Source organism: Danio rerio, chromosome 9 (assembly GCF_052040795.2).
Source record: "Danio rerio strain M-AB ecotype USA chromosome 9, GRCz13ab, whole genome shotgun sequence".
In the NCBI taxonomy this organism is placed as follows: Eukaryota; Metazoa; Chordata; class Actinopteri; order Cypriniformes; family Danionidae; genus Danio; species Danio rerio.
The window spans coordinates 56074914-56091710 of record NC_141029.1 but is presented as its reverse complement, the minus strand read 5'-3'; the positions used below and the strand labels follow the sequence as shown (position 1 = coordinate 56091710).

At 33.7% G+C, this 16797-nt stretch overlaps 2 protein-coding genes and 1 long non-coding RNA gene across 9 annotated transcripts in view; 2 read left to right on the top strand and 1 right to left on the bottom strand.

Moving 5' to 3' along the window:
- pcdh8.1 (protocadherin 8, tandem duplication 1) overlaps nt 1–9676 on the top strand; it is an 85417-nt gene extending 75741 nt beyond the window's left edge. For 5 of the 6 annotated variants that reach the window (XM_087265945.1, XM_087265943.1, XM_087265946.1 and 2 more), the window contains 4 exons: nt 368–2686; nt 4789–4859; nt 6940–7067; nt 9011–9586. In XM_087265945.1, coding sequence (XP_087122071.1) covers nt 368–2686; nt 4789–4859; nt 6940–7067; nt 9011–9339 — 2847 coding nt within the window. In that variant the 3' untranslated portion in view covers nt 9340–9586. 6 annotated transcript variants of the gene reach the window in all.
- LOC147835455 (uncharacterized) lies at nt 9169–11892 on the bottom strand. Its single transcript, XR_015500074.1, has 4 exons — nt 11505–11892; nt 11044–11452; nt 10881–10991; nt 9169–10840 (listed from the first exon to the last, which is right to left on the bottom strand). It is a non-coding gene; the product is annotated as an uncharacterized LOC147835455 (long non-coding RNA).
- Nucleotides 11893–13242: 1350 nt separating this feature from the next.
- Nucleotides 13243–16797, top strand: part of slitrk5b (SLIT and NTRK-like family, member 5b) — an 84300-nt gene continuing 80745 nt past the window's right edge. For both annotated transcript variants that reach the window (XM_087268470.1, XM_087268471.1), the window contains exon 1: nt 13243–13357. The gene's annotated coding sequence lies outside the window, so the exon portion shown is untranslated. The remainder of the gene's footprint in view (nt 13358–16797) is intronic.

Genomic DNA, 16797 nt, shown 5'->3' with positions numbered 1-16797 from the left:
AGGAAACCCCACAGATGAAAGGCTCAGATTCAGTCAAGTGTGTGTAAAGTTGGTCTGGTGGTCCGGCATGAAACAATAGTGTGTTGTTTATTAGGGTCTGGTGTGAAACAGCTGTGACCCAATAGAGAGCCACAGCAGGGGCTTAGGGGAGTGCTGTGAGTCCTCATTGGTCACCGGGCCAGCTCATTTGCATACACCATGACCTATATGTGATAGGTGGGAGCTGGAGACACCAGAATCCACAGCGAGCAGAAAGACCACAACACAAGCTGAAAAAAAAGCTCTTGCTGTTATTTGTGCTATTCAGGCTGACATCTGAAGCTCATTCTTTGCTTAATTAAGTCTTGCTATTGTTTTAAACATGAAGATCTACTGGAGCTTCTTCATGGTTTCCTGCATCACTTCCAGTGTTTTTTGCACGACTACGAAATACTTTACGTTTGAAGAAGACGCAACGGGTACTGAAATAGGAAATCTTTCTCAAGACCTGAAGATAGATCCATCGGAGGATCCTGAGACGTCCTTCAAATTCATCCAGACGTCCAACTCCATCATCGACATGAGGCAAATGGACGGCTTGCTGACAGTCGGAGAAGTTATCGATCGAGAGAAACTCTGCCAGAGATCTCCACAGTGCCTCATAACGTTTGACGTCGTGGCTTTCTCCAAGGAGAAGTTTCAACTCATCCACGTGGAGATCGAAGTTAAAGATATTAACGATCACTCGCCGCAATTCACCCGCAACGAAACGCATTTGGACATCTCAGAAGATGCTCCTCTAAACTCCAGGTTTCCTCTCGACGTCGCCGTTGATCATGATGTTGGAGATAATTATATTCAAAGCTACCATATTTCACACAACAGCCACTTCGTTGTTGAAGTCAGCACTCGTGAGGATGGAGAGAAATCAGCGGAGCTTGTGTTAATCAAATCTTTAGACCGAGAAACCGAAGACTTCTATACTATCGAAGTTACTGCGACTGATGGAGGAGCGCCTCAGAAATCAGGATCTACAACTCTTTATATTCGAGTGTTGGATTTTAACGATAATAGTCCAACGTTTGAGCACAGCTCATTAAAAGTGGAGCTCAGCGAAGATTCTCCGATCGGCTCACGTGTGCTGAAAGTTCACGCTTTCGATCCTGACGCCGGCATTAATGGAGAAATCGTGTACGGATTCGTGGAGGGATCCCCATCTGAAGTGACTCGAGTTTTCCAAATCGACCTCATAAGTGGTGAAGTAACTCTCAAAGACATTGTTGATTACGAAACTAAGAAATCCTACGAGTTACACATTCAAGCTTCAGATTTGGGCGCTAATTCTGTGTCGTCAACATGTCGAGCGATTGTTGATATTATTGATGTTAATGATAACGCGCCGGAGATTATCATCAAACCGATGACTTCAACTAGCGATGGAGTCGCTTTCATTACTGAAGCGGCAGCCGAAGAAAGCTTTGTTGCTTTAATTAGTACTTCCGATAAAGATTCGGGGCCGAATGGTTATGTTCGGACGAGTCTTGAAGGACATGAGCATTTTAAACTACAGCAAGCCTACAGCGACACGTTTATGATCATAACAACCACAACTTTAGACCGAGAATCAATCAGCGAGTACAACCTGACTGTGATTTCTGAAGATTTAGGAACGCCTCCGTTTAAAACGGTCAAACATTATACGATCCGCATAACCGATGAGAACGATAATCCTCCGCTGTTCAGTAAATCAATCTACGATGTGTCTGTGATCGAAAACAACATTCCCGGATCCTACATGACTACAGTTGTCGCTCGAGATCTGGATGCTGGGAAAAACGGAAAGGTTTCCTATAGTTTAGTGGAAAGTAAAGCACCTGACGGTTCCTCCATATCAACATTTGTGTCTGTCGATCCTCATTCGGGATCTTTGTATACGTTGCGATCGTTTGATTTCGAGACTCTTAAAGACGTCCAGTTCTCCGTCAAAGCCACCGATAAGGGGTTTCCTTCATTATCTAGCACGACGCTCATTCAGGTACGCGTGGTGGATGATAATGATAACTTCCCGTATTTTACCTATCCAGTTCTGCGCAATAATTCAGCTGAAATCCCAATTCCGATGAATGCTAATGCTGGTTATTTAGCGCTAAAAGTCGCGGCTAAAGATGAAGATAGCGGCATTAATAGTGAACTCAATTATCATATACTGGAAGATGAAGCGAAGTTGTTTTCTATTGATAAAAACACTGGCGAAATCATCCTGAAACGCAAGCTCACGGCATCATGTGGAGAAATCCTGCAGATTTACGTGTCTGTGGTTGACGGAGCTCGAGAGCCGCTTTCTAGCAGTGCTAATATTCGGTTTATCGTGACCGATACTGGCGCTCAGGAGGATCAGATTGTGGTTTTATTGCGAGCCGAAGACGATGAGACTTTTGAGTTTGATTTGTGGAGCATCTTGGTGATCAGTTTTGCTGGAGGTTGTGTGCTGTTGCTGACTGCCATTATCATCCTCACCGTGAGCTGCACCATCAAACGCAGGCGGAGGAGTTTCGGGAGAGACGCTCTTTATGGGTCGACTCCGCTTTCCAAAAACAACCCAGCAGGACCCAGCATTTACAGCGGCCCCAATGGCTTTCTCAGGAGTGAAGGAGATTCAATGCAGCCCTGTTTATATGAAGATAAGAGTCTGAGCTTTGAGGAAAAGGTGAGAGATTTTTGTTCATTTATTTATTTTTGATGAGCATTTTCTCCTTATTTTACTCTTAAAGGGGATAGTTCACTCAAAAATAGATTCAAACTTAAAAAAATAAATAAATAAAAAAATAATATATATATATATATATATATATATATATATATATATATATATATATATATATATATATATATATATATATATATTGTGTAAAACCGGTAACCATTGACTTCCATTGTAGGAAAAACAAATACAACAGAAGTCAATGGTTACCTGTTTTCAACATTTTTCAAAATGTCTTCTTTTGTGCTCAACATTAGAAAGAAACTTTTTTGCTTGAATAATCTGATGTACATTTTATTACATTTATTTTAGACTCTTAAAGAGAGGTAGTTCATCCAAAACTGAACATTTTCTCACTTACAAGTGGTTTTAAAAACACAACAAAAGACATTTTGAAGAAAGCTGAAAGCCGGTAACCATTGACTTTTTCAGTAGGAATAACAAATGCTATGTTAGTCAGTGATTACTGGTTTTCAACATTTTTCAAATTATCTTATTTTGAGTTCAACAGATAAAAGAAACTTTTAACTTAAATGTTTTGATGTACATTTCTCATTCTTCTTATTTTAACTCCTAAAGGGATTAATCACTCAGAAATTTACATTTACTTACTATTTACTTTCCCTCAAATGGCTTCAAACCTTTTATTCATTCATTTTCTTTTGCGCTAAGTTCCTTTATTAATCTGGGGTCGCCACAGCGGAATGAACCGCCAACTTGTCCAGCATATGTTTTACGCAGCGGATGCCCTTCCAGCCACAACCCATCGTTGGGAAACATCCACACACACTCATTCACACAAATACACTAAGGACAATTTAGCCTACCCAATTCCCCTCTAGCGCATGTGTTTGGACTGTGGGGGAAACCAGAGCACCCGGAGGAAAACCCACACCAACTCGGGGAGAACATGCAAACTCCACATAGAAATGCCAACTGACCCAGCCAAGACTCGAACCAGCAACCTTCTTGCTGTTAGGCGATTGTGCTACACATTGCGCCACCGTGACGCCCCATTTTAATGAGTTTTTATTCATGTTTAACACAAAAGAAGATATTTTGAAGAATGTTAAAAACTGGAAACCATTGACTTCTATAGAAGGATACAATGGAAACACAATGTACTGTATGTGAGTGGTTACCGGTTTACATCTGTTCAAAATGTCTTCTTTTTGTACCTTTTTTATTTGTTTTATTTCAGACTCTTAAAAATATCTTTCATCCAAAAAATTGCTTTAAACACGCACATAAAAAATATATATATATTTTGAAGAATGTTGGAAACCTATAACTATTGATTTCCATAGTAGGAAAAACAAATAAAATATGTCAATGATTACAGAATGTCAACATTCTTCAAAATATCTTCTTTTGACTTCAACAGAAGAAACCTTTTGCTTGAATGTTTTGATGTACATTTTTCATTACTTTAATTTCAGACACCTAAAGCAATAGCTCGCCCCAAAATTAACATTTAATCACTGGTTACTCATTCTCAAGCTTTCAAACACAAAAGAATAAAGGGAAAGTTTACCCAGAAACATTTATTTACTAACCCACAAGTGGTTTCAAACACACACACACAAGCCTGTTTTGAAGAAAGCTGAAAACTGGTAACCATTGACTTTTCAATGGTAGGAAAAAGAAAAACAATGTAAGTCAATGGTTACCAATTTTCAACATTTTTCTAAATATCTTCTAACAGAAGAAAGAAACGTTTTGCTTGAACGTTTTCTTGTACATTTTTTTATTGTTTCATTTCAGACTCTTAAAGGGATAGTTCATCCAAAAAGATAATTTACACACTCTCAAGTGGTTTCAAAGACAGAAAAAAAAGATGCTTTGAAGAAAGCTGAAACCGGTAACCATTGACTTTCATAGTAGGAAAAACAAATACAATGAAAGTCAATGGTTACCGGTTTTCAACATTTTTCAAGATGTTTTCCTTTTTTACTTAATGTGAGATCTCTTTATAGCAGTATAATTACATTTTTGATCCATTTATCTCTATGCCAGTATATTAACTGTGAACTTTTGTTTTAATATAGCTGTTCCTGCCATGCAAACCTTTTGAGCAGACATTTTTATGGCAAGATGAAAAATACTGTCTGCAAAGAAGGTAAGTTTATTATTATTATTATTATTATTATTATTATTATTATTATTATTATTATTATTATTATTTTAATAGCTTGGCCTTGATTGAACATTTAATAAGGCAATGCATAGGCTATACAGTGTGGACTAAAGATTTGAGAATGTTAAAGAAAATAGTTTTTATTTTGTTTTAGCATTTTGCTGATTTAATTAATAATAATAATAATAATAATAATAATATTGTTAAAACTAATTTAATTATTTTAAATGATTTTCATTGAAATATTTGATTTTGGGTTGACTAGTTCTAATAATAATAATAATAATAATAATAATAATAATAATAATAAACAAATAAAATAATTGGATAATTTAGAAAATTTTAGTTTACAAAACAATTTAGTCGATTTTGGTTTATTTAAAATGTAAAATATTTACGTAAATTTTTACAAAATTTATTTAATTTATTATTATTATTATTATTTTTTATTATTATTATTAATGCTGATAATAATAATAATAATAATATTAATAATAAAACTAGTTTATTTATTTCAAATTATTTTGATTCAATTATTTGATTTTGGTTTGAATAGTTTTAATAATAAAAAATAATACACAAATAAAATAATTAAAAAATTTACATAACATTTTAGTTAATTTTATTTAAAATGTAAATTACATTAAAGTTACATTATTACATTTAATTATTTACTTCAATCTTATGCAATATATATATGTATATATATAATTTTTTTTTTTTCATTCATTTACTTTTCGGCTTAGTCCCTTTATTATCTGAGGTCTCCACAGGGGAATGAACTGCCAACTTATCCAGCATATGTTTTATGCAGCGGATACTCTTCCAGCTGCAACCCATCATTGGAAAACATCCATACACACTCTTTCACACACATACGCTATGGACAATTTAGCTTACCTAATTTCCCTATAGCGCATGTGTTTGGACTGTGGAGGAAACTGGAGCACCCGGAGGAAACCCACACCAACACAGGGAGAACATGCAAACACAGAAACGTTCTTGCTGTGAGGCTACAGCGCTACACACTGTGCCACCATGACGCTCATTATTATTATTAATATTATTATTATTATTAAAAACTATTTGGATTGAACTATTTGATTTTGATCTGAATAGTTTTAATATTAATAATAATAATAAACAAATAAAAAAGTTTTATAATTGACATAACATTTTAGTTGATAATTAAGTCAATTTTAGTTTATTTAAAATATTAATTATTTACTTATTTTGTATGCAAAATATATATTTTATTATTATTATTATTGTTATAAAAATTATTATTATTATTATTATTATTAATAAAATTTTTGTTTTATTTTTAATAATTTAAAGCTAAATCATCAGCCTAATAATTAAGCAGCTTGTGGTTAAATTAAGGGTGACACAGTGGCGCAGTAGGAAATGCTGTCGCCTCACAGCAAGAAGGTCACTGGTTTGAGCCACGGCTGGTTCAGTTGGCATTTCTGTGTGGAGTTTGCATGTTCTTCCCGTGTTGGCGTGGGTTTCTTCTGGGTGCTCCGGTTTCCCCCACAAGTCCAATGACAGGTGGTACAGGTGATTTGGGTAGGCTAAATTGGCCGTAGTGTATGAGTATAAATTAGTGTGTATTGATGTTTCCCAGTGATGGGTTGCAGTTAAAAGGGCATCCGCTGTATAAAACATATGCTGGATAAGTTGGCGGTTCATTCCGCTGTGGCGACGCCGGATTAATAAAGGGACTAAGCCGACAAGAAAATGAATGAATGAATGGTACAATTAAAATGTAAATAGTTGACTAATGCTATTACTTTTCTATGTTTATTATATATCTCTATGGTTATTTGGTTAGATGAAAATCCTCTACAGTTCTGCAGCTACAGTTGACATGCAGTTGGCCATAAATAATAAATACAAACCTTTAACACACTCATTTGTCAGGGTTTATTCTCCGTTTAGCCGCTGGTCATGATCCACATGTGATGCTGGCGTATTATTCATGTGCCAGTGGATATAGTATTTAGCGATGGAGAATATCAATAATCAGATGTGGGTCTGACAGAAGTGATTGTATCTGCAGCGGCACCACTGATCAGCTGAGCGTGAAGGACAGCGGGAAAGGAGACAGTGATTTCAACGACAGCGACTCCGACTCCAGTGGAGGAGCTCAGAAACCTGGCCTGACCACCTTCCAGCCGCTGGCTAGAGGTGAGAAATCACACACACGTATACACACATGCTCACATGCATACACACACGTGCATGCACACGCACAGGCACACACAATAACTGACAACCGGCTTGCTTAATTATTCGCACTTCTGCTAAATTTTTTTTTTTTTAAATACCCTTAGTGCTGTTTCACAGAGCATGGACTTTAAGGACGTTAGTTTCTAACAATTTCTGAGCGAAAATCTTTTCCACATAAATTTTCCTCAGTGTCTGTGTAAGAAAATGACAAATTATATGTGATTTATTTTATTTAGTTTTGATTTACTTTGTTTAAATTTGTTTTATTTTGATTTAAATTATTTTTTGATTTTGATTTGATTTTTATTAATTTTATTTGGATTTTTTTTTAATTTCATTTTTATTTATTTTATTTTATTTTGAATTGTTTTATTTTATTTATTTGATTTTGTTTAATTGTATTTTGGTTTACTTTATTTTATTTAGATTTTGTTTCTTTGATTTATTTAATTTTATTTTGATTTAATTTATTTTGACTTATTTTATTTTTCTTTATTTTATTTAATTTTGATTTATTTAATTTTGATTTATTTTGATTTGTTTGATTTTTATTTATTTAATTTTTATTTATTTTAAATTATTTTGATTTTGATTTGTTTTATTTTATTTTATTTTGATTTATTTTGATTTGTTTTATTTTATTTTGATTTGATTTATTTTATTTTGATTTATTTTATTTTATTTAGAGTTTTTTTCTTTGATTTATTTTATTTAGATTTATTTTACTTTGATTTACTTCATTATATTTTAATTTATTTTATTTTACTTTATTTTTCTTTTATTTATTTTATTTAGATTTATTGTATTTTATTTTACTTTGTTTTATTTTGATTTGTTTTGTTTTAATTTATTTAAATGTATTATTTTTTATATATATTTATTTAGATTTATTTTATTTTATTTTGATTTACTTTATTTTAGTTTGATTTATTTGATTTGATTTAATTTATTATGATTTATTTTATTTTTGTTTGATTTACTTTATTTTATTTTGATTTGATTTATTTAGATTTATTATACTTGAGTTATTTATTTAGATTTTATTTTATTTTATTTTGATTTACTTTATTTTATTTGAATTTACTTTATTTTATTTTGATTTATTTTATTTTGATTTATTTTATTTTTTTTATTTATTTTTTTTATCTGCTCAATGAAAATATTTAGCTTTTTTTAATTGTATTGAATTTGATTCATTTTTAATTTGAACTAATTTTATTTAATTCATTACCATGTTTGTTATTTTATAAAAAAGTATTTTCTTTTTAGTTTATACTTTTTTTTTCATAAGTGTCTGTCATACACTGTAAAAACTGCTACAGAAATAAAGATAAAATTATTGTTTGTACATATACAGGTGAGGTCAGAATTATTGATAGCTCCCCTATATATATTTTGCCCAATTTCTGTTTAACGGAAAGCAGATTTTCAGGAAATTTCTAAACATAATAGTTTTAATAACTCATTTCTAATAACTGTTTTATTTTATCTTTGCCATGATAACAGCACATAATATTAGACTAGATCTTTTTTAAGATGCTAGTATTCAGCTTAAAGTGACATATAAAGGCTGAACTAGGTAAACTATGTATGGTTAAAGTTCGAATAATAAGGCAAGTCATTGTATAACTGGAGACAATCCAAAACAAATATTGCTTAAGGGGGCTAATAACATTGACCTTAAAATGGGTTAAAAAAAATTAAAAAAATGCTTTTATTCTAGCTGAAATAAAACAAATAAGACTTTCTCCAGAAGAAAAAATATTATAGGAAATACTGTGAAAAATTCCTTCCTCTGTTAAACATCATTTAGGAAATCTTTAAAAAGAAAAAACACAAGACGCTGAGTAATTTTGACTTCAGCTCTATATTCACCGTCCCTGGTGTCTTCTCTCTTCAAGGCTCCTTCTGCAGCTCGTCCGACTGGAAGATCAAACCATGTGTGATTCAGACCCGAAACCTCCACGCTCCCCCTGGCAGCTCCTACACCCTGGGCTTCAGCCGCACGCCACTCTACAGCCACTCCCACTGCAGCTCTCACATGTGGAGAGATGGAGCTGGCGGGACCCTGAACACACAGAGGCCTCTTCAGACCTTCCGAAGCGGGACCCTGCCGTCATACACGGCCCATCAGATGCGCAGAGCCGTGATGGAGATCCAGGAGCAGAACGAAGATCTGCAGGACACGCTTATGATCAACGCTGCCGCAGAGGTCGCCACTACATTTTAAATACTATTGTTTGTTAAACTTAAAAAAAACTGTAAAGTTTATAAAAATGGCAACTGGGATTGATTTACCTGGGTAAATATTTTCTTTATTATGACGGTAAATTACTGTATTTCATTAATTTAAATTACCGTATTCCATTAATTTATAGTAATTCACCAATGTTTTGAAGTACTAATATCTGCACAGTGGCAGAGGTCGCCACTACATTTTAAATACAACTGTTTGTTACACAAAAACAAAAAACAAACGTCAATTTTACACTATAAAAAGTCAACTGTGGGTGGTTTACCATTAAAAATGTGGTAGAAACGTCATTTTATTAAATGACGGTAAATTACTGTATTTCGTTATTTTGAAGTACTAATATCTACACAACGAAGCTTTAAACAACGCAACGGCAGAAGTCGTGACTACATTTTAAAATACAATTGTTGTTACACAAAACAACGTAAAGTTTACGGTAAAAAAATGACAACTGTGGTTGGTTTACTGTTAAATAAATATGAGAAGAATGTAAAAGAAATTGTAAAAATTATGGTAAATTGCCGTATCTCATTAATTGAAATAACCGTATTTCACTCATTAATAGTCACGAACGAATGTTTTAAAGTAAAAGAAATGGCAGCTGTGGTTGGTTTACAGTATTCTTTTCTTTTTAAATTACAATAAATTACTGTATTTCCGTAATTTATAGTCATACACCAATGTTTGGAAGTACCAAAATCTGCACAATATAGCTTTGCTCAACATTGCGGCAGGGGTTGCAACTACATTTTAAATACAAATATTTGTTACACTAATAAAAAAAAAGAAAACATGTAAAAAAAATGACAGCTGTAGCTGGTTTACTGTTAAAAATATGATTGGAAAGTAAAATACTTTTTTAATGACCTTTTTCATATAATATAATTGTCGTATTTCATAAATTTAGAGTTTTATACATTGATATTTGGAAGTACTAATATCTACACAGACTAAAACACAACCCTACACATGTAGAGATAAGAGTCATAATTATTTATTGTAAATGTCTGTATATTTTGTACATTTTTCAAATCAAATAGTTTTTTGTACCACCACTAAACCAGTGTAGTTTGTTTGAGCTCTGGGTTTTTATTTATTTTGTACAAAATAATTAAGGGAATTAGTTTAGAAGGAGATGCACTAAAGACAAGTATTTTCTTTCTAAGTATTTATCTAAAAAGAATAATGCGAAATAGAGTGACTTTTTGACTTAATGTAAGATTAATTTGTTCAAATTTATTCAAAATGTAAAGATTTTTTTCGACAGAAAACGACTTATAAGACTTAATGTCTTAATCCAGTTTGCTTCTCAAAATAATAATAATATGCATTAATTAAATTCAGTAAAATTAGTTTACTTTTAAGCTTATAAAAAGTGGGATCAAAATATTATTTTTATTTTTTCTCCTTAAATTAAATGTATTTTTCCGACCCCAAATATTGCCAAAATTGCCAGTTTGGTTGCAAAATACATTTACTGTAACTTACTGGCAATTTTGGTTGCAAAATACATTTACTGTAACTTACTGGCAATTTCGGTTGCCAGATTGGTTTCAAAATACATTTAAAGTAACTTAATGGCAATTTTGGTTGCCAGATTGGTTGCAAAATACATTTAAAGTAACTTACTGGCAATTTTGGTTACAAGATTGGTTGCAAAATACATTTACAGTAACTTACTAGCAATTTTAGTTGCAAAATACATTTACGGTAACTTACTGGCAATTTTGGTTGCAAAATACATTTTCAGTAACTTACTGGCAAGTTTGGTTGCCAGATTGTTCGCAAAATACATTTACAGTAACTTACTGGCAATTTTGGTTGCCAGATTGGTTTCAAAATACATTCACAGTAACTTAATGGCAATTTTGGTTGCAAAATGCATTTTCAGAACTTACTGGCAAGTTTGGTTGCCAGATTGGTTGCAAAATACATTTAAAGTAACTTACTGGAAATTTTGGTTGCAAAACACATATACAGTAACTTACTGGCAATTTCGGTTGCTAGATTGGTCGCAAAATACATTTACAGTAACTTACTGGCAATTTTGGTTGCCAGATTGGTTGCAAAATACATTTACAGTAACTTACTGGCAATTTTGGTTGCCAGATTGGTTGCAAAATACATTTACAGTAACTTACTGGCAATTTTAGTTGCAAAATATAGTAACTTAAAAAAAGTGGAATCAAAATATTATTTTACACTTTTTCACCTTAAATTACGTTTATTTGACCAATATTAAAGCTAATATTAACAACAAAAATACTCTGGAAGAAAATCGTTTATTTAATTTTTTACCACTAATGTATATACTTATATTTCCATCTAAATTAATCTGTGTAAAATGTTTTTAATCTTTCTATTATTGTCATTGTTGCTATTTTTTTGTCTGTGTGTGTCTTTTTCTTGTGAACTGTTAAAATTATTCTGTACCTCTTTCTATGTTCAAGCTTTAAAAACTGTATATTTACACCTGCTTGTATATAATTTTGAGCCCAATAAAGAGCTTGTAAACCTGTTTGCTGCTTGACCTCTGAGAGTGTCTTGTTTGAGAGCTGGATTAGCAGTAAAAGAATCATGTGACAATGCAGACGCGTTAAGTTAAGTCCTCAAAATCCGCTCTTAAGAGCTGTGCGATTATTGTTCACACACGGCCTGCTGGGGATTACAGCTGCGTCTTCACAATAACACATGAAGAATGAGGCTTAAAAAGACACAATCAGGCATATTAGTGGAGTTAAACAGAGAGATTATAAGGCCGGCGTCCAGAAAAACACATGATTTATAATGTACTGCTAAATATATATATACAGGACCACTATGTAAACATTATTAAATTAAGACGCATTAGATAGAGAATGGCTTTGAAGAATCAAAATGAAAGAAAATACAAATATACTTTAACCGGCCACTTTATTAGGTATACCTTACTAGTATTTTATTGGATCTTTTGCCTTCGGAACTGCCTTAATCCTTTGTGGCAAAGATTCATCAAGGTACAGCAAATATTCCTCAGAGATTTTGCCCCTTATTGACATAATAGCATCACACAGTTGCTGCAAATTTGTCAGCTGCACATCCATGATGCCAATCTCTCGTTCCACCACATCACAAAAGTGCTCTATTGGATTGAGCTCTGGTGACTGTGGAGGCCATTTGTGTACAGTGAACTCACTGTCATGTTCAAGAAACCAGTATGAGATGATTTACGCTTAATGACATGGCGCACTATCCTATTTTAGTTATCGTTAAGACTGTTAATTTACAAGCAAACTGTAAATTAAAAGCCAGAATTGTAGACATCATAATAATATTTTATATTATATATCTATTTTTAAAGTATTTTAGTCTTACAATAAATGTAGTCTCAAAAAGAGATATTAAAACCCTTTATTCAGAAGAATATAAACTTGTCTTTATCTTTACTGTTCAGATAATTGTGTTAGAATTGTGTGCAAATTAGCACTAGATTAGAATAATAAGTTGTTTGCATATTTAAAGAAAAATGTTATGAAACTGCAATACAAATTTGTGTTTAATTCATAATTTAACAATGTTCACCTGCATTGTCTTTTCTGAATTAAAAATCTAATTAAATGTACAAGTAAGTTTAAAAGTATGTCCTATCGGGTTGTTGCTAGAAGGGATACAGCTGCAGACGGAAAATTAACGAGAATTTTTTATACTAATTATTAAATTACCTATAAATAAGTATTAACACCAACCCTAACCCTAAACATATCCCTCACAGTAATGTAAAATATATAAATTATTGTACAGTGTCACAAAAACTATGGTAGCCTCGTGTCGTGAGTATCCACACCTGTATCCCATCTAAACTTTACCGCGTTTTTTAGGTCGCGCTCAGGTACGGTGCGCGTGAGCGATCATTTACAGTTAAAAATGGAGCGCGCATTAATCTCAAGATGGCGGAGATCAGACGCGTCTCAGATGAAAAGCTTAATCAAGAGAATCTTCATCAATTCGGACGCTGGTAAGTTGCTGTTTTGAGGTTACAAGTGTTGAAGGGAGAAACGAACATTTTATAGAATCAGTTTCGAGTGGTTTGTACCGCAGAAACGCAATAAAAACACTTCAGTTTAACAAACCAGGCTACAAATGTTCTGAATGCTGTCAACAAATAGTGTAATACTGTATGAAGTGGGTTTATTAGGTGTTAATGAAGTAAAATATACACTCGTTTTCTTTGTTTTACTAAGAGTTTCGTGAACATTGACATTTTGAAATGTTCTGATGTAACACAGCCGTTTATCGAAATCACGTGACTTTGGAAAAACACAAGAAATGATGTGATGCATCATAAAGTTTCTTATTATAATATAAAATAAAATGAACACTATTTTAATATGAGACATTCCAGTTTAGAAAACAATATTTTTTGTTTCATGTATTTTTTATTTTACCCGTTTTACCATATTTAACAATACCCCTACAGAAAAATCCAGCTTAAACCAGACTAGGCTGGTTTTAGCTGGTTGACCAGGCTGGTTTTAGAGGGGTTTTGTCCGTTTCCAGGCTGGTTTCCAGCCATTTCCAGCCTGGTCTTAGCTGGTCAGGCTGGAAAATGACCAGCCAAATCCAGCTAAAACCAGCTTGACCAGCCTGGTTTAAGCTGGATATAGCTGGTTTTGGCTGGACTCCCAGCTTGGCTAGGCTGGTCAAGCTGGTTTTAGCTGGTCATCTCCCAGCCTGACCAGCTAAGACCAGGCTGGAAACCAGCCTGGAAGTGGCCAAAACCCCTCTAAAACCAGCCTGGTCGACCAGCTAAAACCAGCCAACCAGCATAGGCTGGTTTAAGCTGGATTTTTCAGCACCGTCAATACTGTAAATAAATACCAGTGTTTCCTCACGGTGGCGGCAGACCTTTTTTTTTTTTTTTTTTTTTTACACAGATCTACCTGTGGCGTTATTTCGTGAGTGCAGTATTAGAAGTCGAGATCGCATTATTGTAATAGCCTACAGCAGGGCTATTCAAATAGTTTGTCATGGGGGCCGGTTCATGAAAAGCATCCCAAATGAAGGGCCGGAGAGATATGACTTGCTATATGAGTGATAACACAACTACATATAAGAGCCCATATACTGCATTTGTGCTCATAAAGACACCCTGATGGCTTTTTCTACATTAAAATGTGAATATATTTTATTTTAAAGCAACGGCATTGTCCAGTTGACTTTTTTTTTTGTTTTCAAACATTCAAAATGTTGTATTTCGCACAACAAAAGCAGTGCATTGCTGAAGTAGGCTTCTTCTACATTCAGAAACATTCATATGTTATGTTTTGAACTGCATAACAATTAGTGATGCAACATTATAGATTTTGGTTGTATGATTATAGTCTGAAGAATAATCATGCTTTCACGGTTATCACGTTTAATGTAATTTAGAACAACAAGCTTTATATTAGGGAAGTAGCTATTTAGATTAACTGTTGTTATCATCTGGGTTCATGCGTATATAATCATTTTAATAATAATTTGTCTAACATAAGTATACATTTTTCTTGTTACTTAATTGTAAATAAATTGTAACATTTGGAGAAGTCGTGATGTGTCATTTAAATCTGTTTTTAATATGTCCATTAGGCTTTTAAATTTTGATACCGTCAAATCTCCTCCCTGTTTTACCCCGGTATCCGGTATTACCGTGCATAATAATCAAAATTATGATGTAAGGCTCAGACAGCGTCACCAAATTGTTGGCCTGTTGCGTAAACCATTCAGAAACTGGTTTGCGGTCACCTGCTTGTCTTGTTCGTATTAGAGATCTGCGCAGGACGCTCTCTCTGATTCACACACACACACACACACACACACACACACACACACACACACACACACACACACACACACACACAGAGAGAGAGAGAGAGACGCACAGCACTACGCTCTCTCTCTCTCCTTTACAGGTACACACATACACACACAAACAAACAAACAGCATCCACGCTTCCTTTCAAATTACACCAGAGTTACCGACTGTTCCCGCGCTTTATTCGGGAATGCAGACCTCTAGTTCATATTTACCACGTCTCCCTTCTCGTTTAGTCGAAACCAAAAATACTGCCAAACTGCAGGTCACTTGGTGCGGGACTCGCCACCTCTCCTTCTCCCTCTCCCCCTCTCTCTCTCTCCTCCACACTATCCCGTGATGACAATCAGGCATACGCATTTGTAGGCATTAAATAAATAATATTTAATACTTATCTCCTATTTAAGTGCATGTTTTTTATGACAGTATAACGGTTTTGAAACTGTTGAACACCGTTGCTATTTTTAGATCCGCAGTATACCATATTACCACCCAAGCCTAATGTCCACACATATATTTTAACTTTTTATTCGCATTAGCTTTTAGTCTAAGTCGATTAAGCGTCAACTTAATTAAAATAAGAATTATTTTTATTAGTGCCGAGCAAAAATTAATCGCAATTAGCTGCATACAAAATAAGTTTGTTGACGTAATATGTACTTTGTTTTTTTGTTTTTTGACTTATGTTTGTTGACTTTGACTTATGTTTTTTTATGTTGATATAAGTGCACATACATGCATCTATTTGAGGAAAATGTTTATTTATATTTAGATATAAAATATTTATGTATATCATACAAGTTGTATAAAAATGTAAATATCTATGTGACTGAAATTTAAAATTGTACAATTTTTATCAAAAGTAACCCTTTAAAAACTGTTTAAGATTTTTATCTTATGTATTATTGTTATTATTATTTATGCATTTTACCTTGCGTATTATTTATTGCTGTTGGTAACTTAATTTTTAGGATATTTTTGTAACTACAGAATTGCCAAAGCAGCTGAAATGGCAATAAACTCAAAATTCTCTCTCTTTATGTGACAGAATTGTTTTATTTATTTTATTTTATGTGTGCGTGTGTGTGTGTGTGTGTGTGTGTGTGTGTGTGTGTGTGTGTGTGTGTGTGTGTGTGTGTGTTTATTGTTGATGCAATTAATCTTTACCCATCATTAATGTTTATGAATATTATAATATTTAAAAATGGGGTGGCATGGTGGGTCAGTAGTTAGCAAAAAGGTCGCTGGTTTGAGTCACAGCCAGTTGGCATTTAAGAAATATTAGGTTTGCATATTCTCCCTGTGTTGGTGTGGGTTTCTTCTGGGTGCTCTGGTTTCCCCCACAGTCCAAACACATGAATTAGATTAACTAAATTGGCCGCTGTGTGTGTGTGTGTGTGTGTGTGTGTGTGTGTGTGTGTGTGTGTGTGTGTGTGTGTGTGTGTGTGTGTGTGTGTGTGTGTGTGTGTGTGTGTGTGTGTGCGCGTGTGTGCGTGCGCGTGTGTGTGTGCGCGTGTGTGTGTGCGCGTGTGTGCGTGCGCGTGTGTGCGTGCGCGTGTGTGCGTGCGTGCGTGTGTGCGTGCGTGCGTGTGCATGTGTGT